The sequence below is a fragment of the Eptatretus burgeri genome, chromosome 10 (assembly GCF_056783735.1).
Source record: "Eptatretus burgeri isolate ZD-2024b chromosome 10, Ebu_testis_v1, whole genome shotgun sequence".
NCBI lineage: Eukaryota > Metazoa > Chordata > Myxini > Myxiniformes > Myxinidae > Eptatretus > Eptatretus burgeri.
The window spans coordinates 27,336,587-27,353,053 of NC_140970.1; the positions used below are offsets into that span (position 1 = coordinate 27,336,587).

General features: G+C 42.0%; 1 protein-coding gene and 1 long non-coding RNA gene across 4 annotated transcripts in view; one reads left to right on the forward strand and one right to left on the reverse strand.

Moving 5' to 3' along the window:
- Positions 1-16,467, reverse strand: part of LOC147018149 (T-box transcription factor TBX10-like) — a 60,643-nt gene that overhangs the window by 36,344 nt on the left and 7,832 nt on the right. Inside the window, exon 1 of one of the 3 annotated variants that reach the window (XM_085897549.1) lies at positions 371-879. The exons of the other annotated variants lie outside the window; for them this stretch is intronic. Within the exon in view, the coding sequence (XP_085753675.1) occupies positions 371-428 (58 nt within the window). The 5' untranslated portion in view covers positions 429-879. Of the gene's footprint in view, positions 1-370; positions 880-16,467 lie in introns of those variants that run through there. 3 annotated transcript variants of the gene reach the window in all.
- The window catches only part of LOC147018150 (uncharacterized), a 116,848-nt gene that overhangs the window by 3,643 nt on the left and 96,738 nt on the right, over positions 1-16,467 (forward strand). The gene's annotated exons all lie outside the window — the stretch shown is intronic.

Below are 16,467 nucleotides of genomic sequence, written 5' to 3' on the forward strand. Positions count from 1 at the left end.
GTTATAATAAAGATAATTTTCAATCAAAGCACATCGAAAGACCGCACTGTGAGTACGTTATCAATACAAACCCATTCCAATAAGGAGAACAAACAATTAAGGCAATGATATAATACCAAGGCATTGTGATTTGTAAAGTTCCTCCATGATTATATGTAAAGTTATTTTTTATTTTAATATCGATACAAAAATATTAACTTGGTATTCATTCGAACTTTGATCATCGCTATGTCCATGCGGAGCCGAGAAAAGACGAGATTTCGAGACAACGAATAAAATTATTGGAAAAGTTTGAATATCAAGAGCAAGATGCGAGTTCGTCTCTTTGGCTGTGTATTTATACATTTGCGTTCTCATCTCTTGCACTCACCATCAATGTTTTCCTCTTCGCGGTTCCAGTCTTGAGCGCGCCCCCGCGCCTCGGCCATCGGGGTGTCTCAAGGAAAGTCCTTGGCTGTGGATCCGCGAAGGTCCGTGTACAGGTTGATTGTTATAGGGTCTTACAAATGCACACGGTGGACCAGAGAGCCCGAGATGATATACGTCTATACGTGCGCTTCAGGTTTGCGAACCAAGCGCTGGGACTTCCCGAAATCCACGATGGAATTCCCTGGATGATCCTGCACTACAGGAAACGCCAAGGCTGGTTCTTTGCACAAACTCGAACCAAGGTTTCTCAAGGTCTTCCCAAGTGATTTGTCTGTTTCCTCTCCGGTTGCTGCTTGCCCTTTCACTGCCTTAAGAGCCCATGGCGTGTCCGTCCTCACACAAACACACACGCAATCTCTCTCTCTCTCTCTCTCTCTCTCTCTCTCTCTCTCTCTCTCTCTCTCTCTCTCTCTCTCTCTCTCTCTCTCTCTCTCTCTCTCTCTATTTCTATCTCTCTCTCTCTCTTTCTCTCTCTCTCTCTCTCTCTCTCTCTCTCTCTCTCTCTCTCTCTCTCTCTCTCTCTCTCTCTCTCTCTCTCTCTCTCTCTCTCTCTCTCTCTCTCTCTCTCTCTCTCTCTCTCTCTCTCTCTCTCTCTCTCTCTCTCTCTCTCTCTCTCTCTCTCTCTCTCTCTCTCTCTCTCTCTCTCTCTCTCTCTCTCTCTCTCTCTCTCTCTCTCTCTCTCTCTCTCTCTCTCTCTCTCTCTCTCTCTCTCACACACACACACACACACACACACACACACACACACACACACACACACACCCTCTCTTACACACTCTGTCTCCCTCTCTCACACTTTTGTCGGCCGTGATACCGTACTGTTCGAACTCCTCACCAACAACCCCCGCTCTGCTCTGGCTCTGTCTGTTCCTCTCCCTTCCTCTTCCCCTGTCTCTCCGCCTTTCTCTCTCTCCTCTCCCTCCCCCGTAACCGCAAACCGCAAAGCGAGACAAGCAGAGAAGGAGAGAGAGAGAAGGAATGGCAAAGAAAGAGACCAAACACAGAAAGAATGCGAACATTGGGGAATTGGCCAAGAGTCGGGGAAAATAAAACCCACATAGCTGGTTAACTTCTGGTTATACCGAGTAAAGATCGGCAAGGTAGCAACGTGTACAACTGATATGCATAAAACAAATTATTCACATCACAAACAATACTCTTCACTTTGCGTTAAACAAACTCTTCACATTAAACAAATTATTCACATCACATTCAATAGATTCTTCATTTCACATGAAACAAGCTGTTCATTTGACATTCAACAAACTCCTCCCTTCACGTGAAACAAACTCTTCACTTTACATGAAACAGACTCTTCATTTCAGATTAAACAAACTCTTCACTTTGCCTTAAACAAGCTCTTCGCTTTACATTAAAATAAACTTCATTTAGCATTAAACAAAGTCTTAATTTCACATGAAACAAACTCCTCACTTCATATGAAACAAACTCTTCACTTTACATAAAAAAGACTCTTCACTACATATTGAACAAATTCCTCACTTCACATTAAATAAACTCTGCACTTTCCATGAAACAAACTCCTCACATTCCATGAAACAAACTCCTCACATTACATTAAACAAACTCCTCACTTCACATTAAACAAACTCCTCACTTCACAGTAAACAAAATCCTCATATTACATTAAGCAAACTCCTCACTTCACATTAAACAAACTCCTCACTTCACAGTAAACAAACTCCTCATATTACATTAAACAAACTCCTCACTTCACATTGAACAAACTCCTCACTTCACATTAAATAAACTCTGCACTTTCCATGAAACAAACTCCTCACATTACATTAAACAAACTCCTCACTTCACAGTAAACAAACTCCTCATATTACATTAAACAAACTCCTCACTTCACATTAAACAAACTCCTCACTTCACATTAAACAAACTCCTCACGTTACTTTAAACAAACTCTTCACTTCACATTAAATAAAGTCTTCATTTCACATAAAACAAACTCCTCACTTCACATTAAGCAAACTTCTCACTTCACATTAAACAAACTCTTCACTTCACATTAAATAAAGTCTTCATTTCACATAAAACAAACTCTTCATTTCACATTAAACAAACTCTTCACTTCACATTATACAAATTTCACTTCATATTAAACATACTCTTCATTTCACATTAAACAAACTCTTCACTTCACATTATACAAACTTCACTTCATATTAAACATACTCTTCATTTCACATTATACAAACTTCACTTCATATTAAACAAACTCTTCACTTTGCATTGAACAAACTCTTCACTTTGCATTGAACAAACTCTTCACTTCACATGAAACAAACCACTTCATATTGATCATATTCTTCACATAGCATTAAATAAACTCTTCACTTCAAAAAAAAAAAAAACTCTTCACAATAAGACACGCAGTGCCATTATTAAAGGACTTCGGAATCAAACCTGAGGCCTTTCTTATACATCATACCCACAGACAGAAGCGATCTGTTATAAAAGCTTAATTCCTTAATGTCATGGTTTGTTCTGTTTGGTGTTCCCATTTGAGCACAGCTCACGATTATGGGATCCAATGTGCTGTTTTTTGGTCCATCGTGGAAAAAGGTCCTTGTAATCCAAGTGAAGACTTTATGCTGTCAGGTGTCTCATATCTTCCAAAAAAACCCCCCAAAAACCCGAAGAAACGACTGCAAAAATCTCTAAAAACATTTCATTTTCCTTCATAATATGAACTGTATTGTGTCGACACCATAACCTTTGTCATCCCCTTCATCATAATTTACTTTCCTTGGAAAAAAAAAAGAGAAAATTGATTTTGATAAGATTTAAAGTGAACTTGGAGCTCAACAAATGCGTGAATAAAGGATTTCTAACAAAGGGCCTGATGCCTCACCAATAAGCGACTCAGGATTGTTGTGATTTTAATCACCTGATTGTAATCACTCACTGGGCTTCATCCCTGTGAGTAGAACCAGCTTCTGATTATAAGTACTCCCCTGATCTGGATTGCTGTGATTTCCATCACCTGATTATAATCACTCCCAAGGCCTGTTCCATGGGGTTACAATAATGTTCTGATTGAAATCAACAACACTCCTCCCTTACCTCCTCCCAACCGAGCAGTTCGGATCACCTTCATTAAAAAACGTACTGGTTGTAATCACCATTCTCCTCCTCCCCGCCCCCCCCCCACTCCCCTTGATAGGATCAGTGTGATTGTTATCATGTTCTGTTCATAATATCACCATTATTGCAAAAATGTCAAAAGCGCCCCCTCCCATCACCTTCATTGAAATCACCCCACCTGGCGGATCGCTGTGATTATCATCATGACGTCACTTATTGCAGTCATCCATGTGTAGCTCACAGCTCCTTTGTGCTATGTTCGAGCAGAGTACAAGCATTGAAGCACCTGCTCTTCCTCCATATCCCACTCCCCCCTCCCCCCCACACCTAACTTACCAGTTATGAACCCGTGGTCCCGTTTCACAGGTGAACATGCATTCAAGAGGCGATGGGAATGTAAACATGAAAAATATTCGATGCTTGCACTGTATGTGGCCACGGTGGGAGTACAACTAATGTGGAACTCCCTCCTCACGTTCCACTTTCGTCCATATTCGCTTTCCCCTTTCCCCTCTTCCTTGGCCCGATAGACACGCAGATAAGTTTGTAAAGACACTGGTGGACAGATTAATTGCACGAGTGACGGATCGACTGCCTAATTGGATTTTCTCTTTGTATCCCCGAGGCATCGTGCAGTCCTCTTTTACAGGTGCAGAACATACACTTTCATTTGCTTTAGATAGCAATCAAAATTCCATCTCTGTGTATTGTAACACAAGGCATCAAAACAAAATTTATATTTTGCATCAAAACTCCCAAATCTCTATTTTATATCAAAACTCCCAAATCTCTATTTTATATCAAAACTCCTACATCTCTATTTTACATGAAAACTCCCAAATCTCAATTTTATATCAAAACTCCTAAATCTCCATTTTACATGAAAACTCCCAAATCTCAATTTTATATCAAAACTCACAAATCTATTTTATATCAAAACTCCCAAATCTCTATTTTATATCAAAACTCCCAAATCTCTATTTTATAGCAAAACTCCCAAATCTCTATTTTGCATCAAAACTCCCAAATCTCTATTTTATATCAAAACTCCCAAATCTCTATTTTATATCAAAACCCCCAAATCTCTATTTTATATCAAAACCCCCAAATCTCTATTTTATATCAAAACTCCCAAATCTCTTTTACATCAAAACTCCTCCATCTCTATTTTATATCAAAACTCCAAAATCTATTTTATATCAAAACTCCCAAATATATTTTATATCATTGCCCTTTGGCCGTGCGAATCTATTTTACACCACCCCCTTTGCTGCGAAAACAGCCTCCACTGTTCTGTGAAGGCTTTCCACGAGATGTTGGAACTTTGCTGCAGGGATTTGCTTCCATTCAGCCACAACAGCCTAAGTGAGGTCGGGCACTGATGTTGGGCGATCAGGTCTGGCTCACAGTCGGCGTTCAAATTCATCCCAAAGGTGTACGATGGGGTTAACGTCAGGGCGCACCAATCTCGACAAACCAATGCTGTATGGACCTCACTTTGTGCATGGGGGCATTTTCATCCTGAAACAGGAAAGGGCCTTCCCCAAACTGTTGTCACAAAGTTGGAATAGAAGCACAGAATCATCTCGAATGTCATTGTATGCTGTAGCGTTAAGATTTTCCTTCACTGGAACTAAGGGGCCTAGCCCGTACCATGAAAAACAGCCCCAGACCATTATTCCTCCTCCACTAAACTTTACAGTTGGCACTATGCATTCGGGCAGGTAGCGTTCTCCTGGCATCCGCCAAACCCAGATTCGTCCGTCAGACTGCCAGATGGTGAACGTAATTCATCACTCTAGAGAACACATTTCTACTGCTCCAGAGTCCAATGGTGGTGAGCTTTACACCACTCCAGCCGACGCTTGGCATTGCGCAATGTGATCTTAGGCTTGCGTGTGGCTGCTCGGCCATGGAAACCCATTTCATGAAGCTCTCGACGAAGGATGCTTGCGCTGACTGCTTCCAGAGTCAGTTTGGAACTCGGGAGTGAGTGTTGCAACCGATAATAGACGATTTATGTGCTTCAGCACTCGGTGTTCCTATTCTGTGAGCTTGTGTGGCCTACAACTTCGCGGTTGAGCTGTTGTTACTCCAAGACTTTTCCACTTCACAAAACAGCACTTACAGTTGACGGGGGCAGCTCTAGCAGGGCAGAAATTTGACGAACTGATTTGTTGGAAAGGTGGCATCCTATGACGGTGCTACGTTGAAAGTCACCAAGGTCATCAGTACGGCCCATTCTACTGACAATGATTACATGGCTGTGTGCTTGATTTTATACACCTGACAGCAATGGTTGTGGCTGAAATTGCTGAATACACTAATTAGAAGAGGTGTCTGCATACTTTTGGCCATGTAGTGTATAGTATATGATTTAATGCATTCACTGCTTGACCTCGCGCCCTGTCCCCCAGGAGGGACTGCTTATCCATAGCATCTGCAGATCTATGTCTATATTTTCGGAGGTTTTGTGAGGTGCTCGAATGGGTATCAAAGCAAATCTGGTGAAAAACGGATGTTTAAAAAAAGTTATAACGTTTGCATGGACCCCAAACCGATGTACCATGTGACACGTGCACAGACGAGCGAGCAACATGGCAGATTTTCTGCAATGTTTATTTCACAGGCGATTGAATCTTGTGATGTCTGCAAGGTGTTCTGCTTTAAGCATCAACTCTTTTGTGGATAAAGTTATTATTTGAACGAATTCATGTTATTTATGTACTGCTGGTTTGCGATGAAGACCGGCTTTAAAGTTAAAGGGATCTTATGTGGTATGCAGCGACAACCTGGCCAACCGTTCCTCATCAACCAATTAATTGGAGTGCTTGCATGAGTGCTTAAGCCAATTGCCGAGCACCCATTGTCGATAGCGGTACTGCGCTATGTCATTCTGAGCAAATTGTTCACTCACTGCAGATGCTTTTGCCACGCCACGTCACCCTGAGCGAGTGGTTCGTGCTCCATCATGCTGAGCGAGTGGTTCGTGCTCAGTCACTCTGAGCGAGTGGCTCATGCTCCGTCACCCTGAGCGAGTGGTTTGTGCTCCGTCATCCTAAGAGAGTGGTTCGTGCTCTGTCCCCCTGAGTGAGTGGTTCGTGCTCCGTCCCCCTGAGTGAGTGGTTCGTGCTCCGTCCCCCTGAGTGAGTGGTTCGTGCTCCGTCCCCTTGAGTGAGTGGTTAATGCTCCATCACCCTGAGCGAGTGATTCATGCTCTGTCATTCTGAGTGAGTTGTGAAATAACACCTGATTTCTGAGACACTTGCCGTATCAACGTGTTTTCTAAATTTCCGAGCCAAATTTTTTTTCCACCCGTCACATGCAGCTGTTTATAGCAAAAGCAGTGAGCTTCATACTTAACGCATGCACATTAGAGAATAGGAAACAACAACAACAACAACACAATACCCCTGACTATTTCGAATCCGTGTCGTTGGCTATGACCCTTTTGCTTCCGCTTGTTTTTAAACGCTGTGCGGTATATAAACACGATTGGGTTTTATTTCTATCTTGTGAATATTACTTAACGCGTGCACATGAGAGAATAGGAAACAACAACACAATATCATGGCAATTTGGAATCCGTGTCATTAGCTATGACCCTTTTGCTTCTGGTTTTTTTTGTTTCCAGTTTTTGTCATGGGGAATGATGCATGCCGGGAGATAAAGGCATCGTCGGAGACATGAAAGACCCAAATAATATCAGACATGGTGTATATTTCCTCCACTGATTTTAATAAAGATATCTCCTACATCATCAAAAAAAATTTTTTAATCGTGATTTACATTATTTGATCGTTGATCCCGAATCCAGGCTGAAGTAACCAGAAATTGCGTATACAGTTGTGAACAAGTTATAGGTAAAGTCAGAAGCGAATGCAAGAAGAATACTAAGTTCACTTCTAGTGTTAATTTTTAGATGAGATCCTGTTCTCGGCGGTGTAGTTGTTGTTGTGAAGGTAATGTTGAGGATTTTTTTTTTTCAGATGAGATCCTGTTCTCGGCGGTGTAGTTGTTGTTATGAAGGTAATGTTGAGGTAATATTTATTTTTGCAGATGAGATCCTGTTCTCGGCGGTGTAGTTGTTGTGAAGGTAATGTTAAGGTAATATTTATTTTTTCATAGCAAAAAGACTGTCCAATTTGACATATTTAAGAAGCGAATGTAAGAAGAATTCTACGTTCGCTTCTCGGCTTTGCCTATTCCATATTAAGGAATAATGTTTGTGAACATCTCCCTGAAACATCTATATAAATGCAACGTTGTTTTTCGGTGAAAGCTACTCAAGGTTTCTGGGTTGTATACAGTACGTACTGCAGTTGGTAATTATACTGACTCCAACCTGCTGATTCTCGTAAAATTGCCGATGTCGGCCAAGCACTTTGTGTGTGTGTTTCATAAAGCATAACATATTCTCTCTGCGAACTCCCCTACCCCCAACCCTCTCTCTCTCTCTCTCTCTCTCTCTCTCTCTCTCTCTCTCTCTCTCTCTCTCTCTCTCTCTCTCTCTCTCTCTCTCTCTCTCTCTCTCTCTCTCTCTCTCTCTCTCTCTCTCTCTCTCTCTCTCTCTCTCTCTCTCTCTCTCTCTCTCTCTCTCTCTCTCTCTCTCTCTCTCTCTCTCTCTCTCTCTCTCTCTCTCTCTCTCTCTCTCTCTCTCTCTCTCTCTCTCTCTCTCTCTCTCTCTCTCTCTCTCTCTCTCTCTCTCTCTCTCTCTCTCTCTCTCTCTCTCTCTCTCTCTCTCTCTCTCTCTCTCTCTCTCTCTCTCTCTCTCTCTCTCTCTCTCTCTCTCTCTCTCTCTCTCTCTCTCTCTCTCTCTCTCTCTCTCTCTCTCTCTCTCTCTCTCTGTGTGTGTGTGTGTGTGTGTGTGTGTGTGTGTGTGTGTGTGTGTGTGTGTGTGTGTGTGTGTTTGTCGCATCCTTGCTCTATCCCTCCCTATAGAGTGCAGAACCCTCCTCCCACATCTTCTTTCTCACTCGTCCCCCCCCCTCTCTATCTCTGTCTGTTTCTGTCTCTGGATCTGATTTGTCTCTGGAAGTATGTTGATATGATTTGATATCAGGTCATTGTTTGTCTGTCTGTCTGCTCGCCTACAGCACAAACCACTCAGCCGATCGTTCTGAAACTTTCGTAGATTGTAGGCACCGTCCCTGCGATGGTCAAGAGACAAAGCTTCGCGAGGTCAATAAGTTAGGTGTTATTTCCAAAAATCCTCAATTTTCATCCGATTGACTTGAAAGGTTAACAGTATTTACATATCAGGTCATTCAATTCAACCACCAATTATTTTGAGGTCTTAAGTAAAGGTCAAAAAGTCAACATAGGCCACATTTATAAAATAGTCAATTTTCATCTGATTTACTTGAAATTTGAACAGGGTTTGCATATCATGTCACTGAATTCAACCACCAATTATTTTTTTTTAGGTCAACATAGGCCAAAAGGTCAAAATAGGCCAAAGGCATCTTCATCAAAAACTTTATTCCTCACTCTCCATGCACTGCCCTCATCCCCCCCCCCATCCCCAGGAATACCTCTGGCGATGGCTTCCTCTCCAGTCCCCACCTCACCTCATGTTTATATGTGTGTTTTTCCATCCACCAAACAGTGATGACTCCATTTACATCTCACTTGCCCAAAACATGGACCAACTTCTATTTCTATCCTCTCATCCCAACTCTCTCTTCCTCATATGTGGTGACTTCAATTGTTATCATGCCAGTTGGCTTGGTGTGGGGACCTCTCTCACCTGCCATGGCACTTCAGCAAAGGACTTCTGTAACTCGTTGGGACTGACACAATCTGTCAATTTCCCGGCCTGGATCTCAACCAACGGTACTCGATCTCTTCTGGATTTGATTTTGACCAATTTCCCTGCAAATATCTGCTGTTCTTCCTTTGCTCCAATCAGTTAATCTGACCATAAGCTTGTTAAAGTGGACATCTCCCTGGTTGTTATTAGAGAACCACCTCAGCGTCGTCGAGTCTGGCATTTCACTCAGGCCGACTGGCAGGGTCTTCAAGCAGCCATCAAAGGGTCAAGACTGGTCTACCGTTTCTACTTTCTCCAATATCAACTCATCCTGGGAATTCTTTCAAAGAAATTTGCTCTCCCTCATGCACAGATTTATCCCATCTCGTCTTCAGTTGTCCTACCCTTTCTCCCGCCCATGGTACACTGAAGCTTGTGGCAAGGCAGTTGTCCTGAAACAACTTGCCTTCGCCTCATGGAAGGCAAAACCAACTGAAGGTAATCTCAGTTCCTTTCACAAAGTTCGGAACAAGTGTACGTCTACCCTGAAGAGAGCCAGGAAACAACATCTTTCTAATCTCAAGTCTGAACTCTCAAACCTGTCTTCCTCCTCCAAATCCTGGTTGCATCTGGTTAAGTCTGCTTCTGGTGGATGTCCCCCCTCCATGCCCTCCCTTACCTCAAATGGCTGCACAGCTGACACTGCACGTGAAAAGGCTGAATGCCTAAACTCTGCGTTTGCTTCTAAATTTTGTGTCCCAAACCTATCGCTTTGAATACTCATCTTAACCAGTCACACCCAGCTTGTTCCTGGACTCTGTTTCTTTTTCTCCCGACAGGTGGAGAGTTTGCTGTCAAACCTCGACTGTGATTCTGGAACCAGTCCAGATGGCATGGCATGACATCAGCACACATGTCCTAAAAACCTGCTCTGCTGCTCTTACTCACCCTCGCTCTGTACTCTAAGTTTGCTCTCCGTCTGTCTGTCGGTCTGTCTGTCTATCCGGCCCACCTGTGTTTTTTCCGACTTTTTTTACTCTTATCCTTTAACAGATTCAATTGAAACTTGGTACATGGTTTTATTGTGATGAGTTGCAGAAAAAGTTTGAGTTTCAAACCCTCCCCAAACTTTGAAAATATCACATATTATACAAGGGTCAGTGTCCAGCTGCTCTGACTCCACCCCACTGCTCTACACCCATTGGCTGGACAGCTGCCCCGACTTCACCCCAATAAAATCATGAGCCGCCATTGCATGAAGCAGCACAGATCGGCAGGCCTCAAGCCTTCGGCCTTGGTGTTAATCCATAGCGCAGTACAATTGGAATGAACCCGGGTGTATAACCACAAAGTATTATACCTGCACATCAGCCGTACGCATGTTTTTGCTTCATGCATGTACATCGGGTTATTTATACCTCCGCCACCGAAGGTGAAGGAGGTGATGTTTTCACCCCTCTCTGTCTGTTTGTTTGTTTGTCCGTTTTTCTGTCTGTCTCTGTGTAGGATATCTCAAAAAGTTGTGGACGTATCTGGATGAAATTTGGTGGGCAGGATGGTTGTGTGACAAGGATGAACTGATTAGATTTTGGTGAAGATCCGGATCCGACTACGAGAATTTTAAAGTGACTTTTCACCATTTAGAGGTAGGGCTAAACTAATATATAGCACAATATCTCAAAAAGTTGTATATGGATTCAGATAAAACTTGGTGGATAGTTTGGGTGTGTGTGGCATGGACGAATTGATTCGATTTTGGTGAAGATCCGAATCCAGATCTGGATACGAGAATTATTTAATTTTTAAAGTGATTCCTCACCATTGAGAAATAGGGCCAAAAACGATATAGTACTGTACTGTATAGCATATTTCAAAAATGTATTGATTGGGCCCAATATGTTCTCGTAGATCAGGCATGACATGGTGGAGGTATGCGCTCTACCGAGTGCCCTTCTAGTTCATTATTTTTTCATTGCCCCACCCAAATAAACTGACATTCATTAATTGGTGCCCAGTCAGGGACATGTATTGAAAAGCAATTCTTGCTCTTGTTATTGTTATCATCATTATATTTCTATTTATTGATTCTAATCAAGCTGAGAAGGTCTTTCAAACACATTTGATTACAACATGTGCATATTTGAAATACCATGTACGAGTATGTAATTACTATTTGAAATATTTGAAATACCAGGTTCAGCTATAAAATAAATATTTCACCTATGTTGTTGGAATAAAATGATTATTTAAATACCAAGTGTGTATAAAATTTATATTTTAAATACCGGGCACGAGTTTAAAATGAATATTTTAAGTACCTTCCAGTTTTGTAAATATTGTTTGATTTTTGTAAAAATATTGTTTGCATATAAAATGATTACTTTAAATACCAGCTCGTTATAAATTTAGTATTTGAAATACCACACGGGTATAAAATGAGTATTCTAAATACTGAGTGTATAAAATTAGTAGTTTTAAAAATATGTGCAGACATAAAAAGAGTATTTAAATATCATGTGGGTATAACATGAGTGCCGTATTTTTGTACCGTGCAAGGTGTAAAATCAGTATTCTAAATACCATGTATGATGAGTATATAATATACTGCATGGGCATAACATACAAGGATATACAAGGAACTTTGGTGTGGGAGGTCATTCGGCCCATCACGCGTGCTCTACACCAACACCAGATATCATTACCCATCCACACACAAGCTACCAACAAGTCCTGCCAATATCCCTGTCCTCTATCTACAATGCATGCAGGTACCAATGTACTCTTTCTACTGCCAAAACCTTTCTTGGGAGACGATTCCATGCATTAACTACTCTCCGAGTTGAAAGACCCCTGCCTTATTAATCACGAGCAAATACTACCTGTCACTTTGCTGATGGGAATACTAAAGGTGCGAGGGAGAAAAAGAGGGGGGTGGAGGGAGAGAAGGGGGGGAGGGAGAGGGGTGGGGGAGAGAGAGCGGGGAGAGTGAAGAGGTGGAGGGGAATGGAGGGAGGGGAAAGGTGAATGGAGAGAGGGGATCAAGGAGGGGTGGAGGAGCAAGGAGGGGTGGGGGAAGGGAAGACAGTGTGAGGTGAGGGAAAAGGAAGGCAGATGTACGGTGGAGCATTGCGATTCATACTGTTTCATCAAAATGATTCTGCATAGAATAACAGTGAAGATGGAAACAAATTAATGTCTGAAATCCATTTTCTACCAGTCATACTATAAACACGGCCTGGAGACAAATACCGCCCAGACACATCAGGAAACAAAACCTGCCAGACGCATCCAGAGCCAAGCTGTCCGGGCACAAACACTGCTCAGACACATCCAAAGACAAACTCCCGTGCGAACACGTCCAGAAACAAACTGCCGTCCAGAGACAAACACCGCCCGGACGTGTCCGGAGACAAACACCGCCCGGACGTGTCCGGAGACAAACACCGCCCGGACGTGTCCGGAGACAAACACTGCCCAGATGTATCCGGAGACAAACACCGCCCGGACGCGTTCAGAGACAAACTCCCATCCGGACATAAAACTACCTGGACAGATCCAGAGACGAACACCGCCCAGACGCGTCTGAAGACAAACCCTGCCTGGACACGTCTGGAGACAAACACCATCCAGACATAACCACCATCCGGAGAAATCCAGAAACAGAAACGGACAGAAACAGACGAGACAGACAGGGAGGGAAGGGGAGATTTAGAGAGGTGTGGGAGGAGGGTGCTGCACTCTGGGGAGGGAGTAGAGCAATGATGTGTGAGAGATATATATATATATATATATATATATATATATATATATATATATATATATATATATATATATATATATATATATACAGACACGGGAGGTGGGGGTCGAGGAGTCAGCAGAGAGAATATGTTATGCTTTATGAACACACACACACACACACACACACACACACACACACACACACACACACACACACACACACATTAATATAGAAGATAACTCTCCTCTTCTCCATTTTCAGGCTATGATCCCTGGTCCTATCAGTGTCTATTCTGCTGAAAAACTCTTCTGCACTTATTTTGTCGATACCCTCCATTATCTTAAACATCTAAATCAAATCCCTTCCTAATTGCCTCCTATTAAATGTATAAAGTTCTGTCTCATTCAACTGCTCCCCATAGCTTTGTCTAGCTGAACCTGTAATCAATGTAGTAGCCCAACGCCTGTCATCCTTCTGAGGTTGGCGAAATGAGTACTAGTGTACTGGTAGAGGGGCACAACATTAGCGGCACAGCCGTACTTCCAAGAAATGATCGCTACCCCGACAGCCAAGCTGCCATATGCAAGAACAGAACCCTCCCCCCTGACCCCCTCCTCCCTGGTATATATTACGACCCTCAGATCCTTCTCCTGTGTGCCATGGTCTAAGACTTCCCCTTGCATTATGTAGTCCCTGTTTTCATTGTTTTTACACATCCCCAGTACCTTATATTTCCTCATTTTCAACTGCATCTGCCAAATGTTTTGCAAAATATGAGATGGGCCGATAAAGAGTATTTTAACTACTGACCATGAGTTTAAAATCAGTACATATTTTAAAATACCACGTGTTGGTTTGAAGTATTTTAACTACCAAACATGACTTTAAAATTAGCCCTTTTAAAACTAGGCAGGGGTATAGAATTAGTATTCACCACACCGTGCTTGAGTATAAAATGAGTATTTTAAATACTGCACATGAGTTTATAATCAGAATTCAAAAACACCATGTGAATGTATAATACGTGTATTTTAAGGCCCGGTCAAACCTTGACGTTTTAGCCAGCGATGGCAACATATTAAAATGTATGTAAAACGCTGGCTTACGTTGAACTTTTGATGTTTTTTTTAAAGATTCGGACGTATTCATAGCGACTTGGTCTTATGTATAACGCATTGGTAACGGACACAGAACGTTTCGTTGTGTTATAGATAACTTATACCAACGAACTCTGAACCTGTTGTCGGCCTACACAACCGATGCCCAACGATAGTCTAACTTAGGCATAACGCGTTGCACGCATCGCCGACGATGTCGTGACGTAGCCTATTAAAAGGCTGACGCACAACGATTCGAATCTCATAACTGCCGTAGAAATGGAAGTGTCAACATCGCGGTCACACCTTGGCGATCTTGCCAGCATATGCCGACCTAAGAAAAATGTGTCTAAAACGTTGGGGCACGTCAAATACGGTATGAGTAAGTTTGGTATACGTGAGTAGAACGCTAAAGTACGCTATCATACGTCGTAGTAAGTAGAGTACGTCAAGAAATTTTAAACATGTTCAAAATTTTACGACGTACTCGGCGTATGACACACGTTCCGCATGCGATGGGGATAAGTTTTACACACGATATGTGGACGCTTACACACGTCCACAAAAGCTACTTATAAGCTACTCATAAGTTGAAACACGTCGCGGTAATGTCTTTTTTACGCGAAACTTATTTCTAACTTATGTTTGACGTGCTTTGAACCAATTCTTTACGTCGTCCCAACACACATCGACGTATGTAGACGTATTCCAATGACGTCTTCCGGTCGACAAAAAAAATAAATGAACGTGTTTCTAGCTTACAACTGCCATATAAAGACGTGTTCCCAGCGGTTTTGGGAATTGGTATATAAAAATGCTGCTCATAAAAGGGGAACCCAACAGTGTTTTCGAGTCCTTTTTGAGTCTATGTCCATGTCAGCAGTAACAGTATCAGTATTAGTATTAGTATTAGTAGTAGTTTGTTCATATTGGCAGTAGTAGGTGAGTGTGAGGGGGAGGGTGTGGGTTATGATGGATCGTCCTTGCGTTTAACGATTTAACGATTTAAATGATAAACTCAACTATTTAAATGGCTGCATCTCCACTATTGAAAGTAGACGCTTGCGCTCAACAATTCGATTTTTTTTTACACTCAACGACTTTTAAACGGTACCACTCAGCCATTTTCATTGTTTACAATGAACGATTTAAATTTCTGTCACTCGCCTTTGTTTTTTGACGCTGGGGTTTGGAAATTTGAAGCGTTTCTTCTGAACGTGTTAAAACGCTCAAACTCGACTATTTTAAATAGACGCTGCCGATGGACAATTGGAATCATAGCCAAGCTAGACATCGAAGTGTGAACATCCTCGTCATGCCGAAGAAAAGTTTGAAGAATGCTGCAAATAAGTGTCCTGGCCGTGGCCGTGGACGCTGACGCAAGGACGATCCATTATACCGACGTCTTTCAGTTTATGAGTAACTTAAAAGTAACGTCTGTCGATGTGTGGCAATGATCGCGTAACGTGCCAACAACAAGTTAATCATAGGTTAGAAATAAGTTTCGGGTACGCTAAACATTACCTTGGCGTGTCTCAACTTATGATTAACTTACAAGTAGCATGTGTTGACGTCTGTCAACGATCGCAGACCGTGCATACAACTTGTGGCCAGCGTAGCGGAACGTGTGAGTCATACGCCGGCATACGTCGTGAAATTTCAAGCATGAAAAATTTTGAGGACAACCAAAAAGTACAACGTTTAAAGCCAACGTACAACGACGTATGGCAGTGTTTTTCAGCGTGCTCTCAATGTTATCAAAACTTACCCATAACGTATTCAACGTGTGCCAGCGTTTTAGAAAAAAAATTCAAAAATCGGCATACGTTGGCTAAAACGTCAAGGTGTGACCGGGCCTTTAAATACGCTGTGCAGATATTTAAAATGAGGTTTAAATAACATGTGGCTGTAAAATTAGTATTTTAAACATCGCACAGGTACAAAATTAGTTATTAAATACTCTGCGGGTATTAAATCAGTATTTTAAATACTGCGTGCAGGTAGAAAAAGAGCATTTTATAAACTATGTATAGTAATATCATTATGAGTGAAGCCTCTTTATATTAGGAGGAGAAACAAGGTGCAATTAGAAGCCATTTTGTATCCATAGAGCGCAGCGCAACAAACCTGCACCCATTGTGTGTGAAGAACAATGTATCAGTTTTCTAATCAAGATGTGTTGCTCTCTGCCAAACAGGAAGATTATATTACAATGCTTTTTTTTTGTTCTTCCAACACGTCAGAATAAGCATACAATCAGACAGGATTGATTTACCCTTCAAACATATCACAGCAACCACGACAAAATGAAGTGTAACGCATGAGTAAAG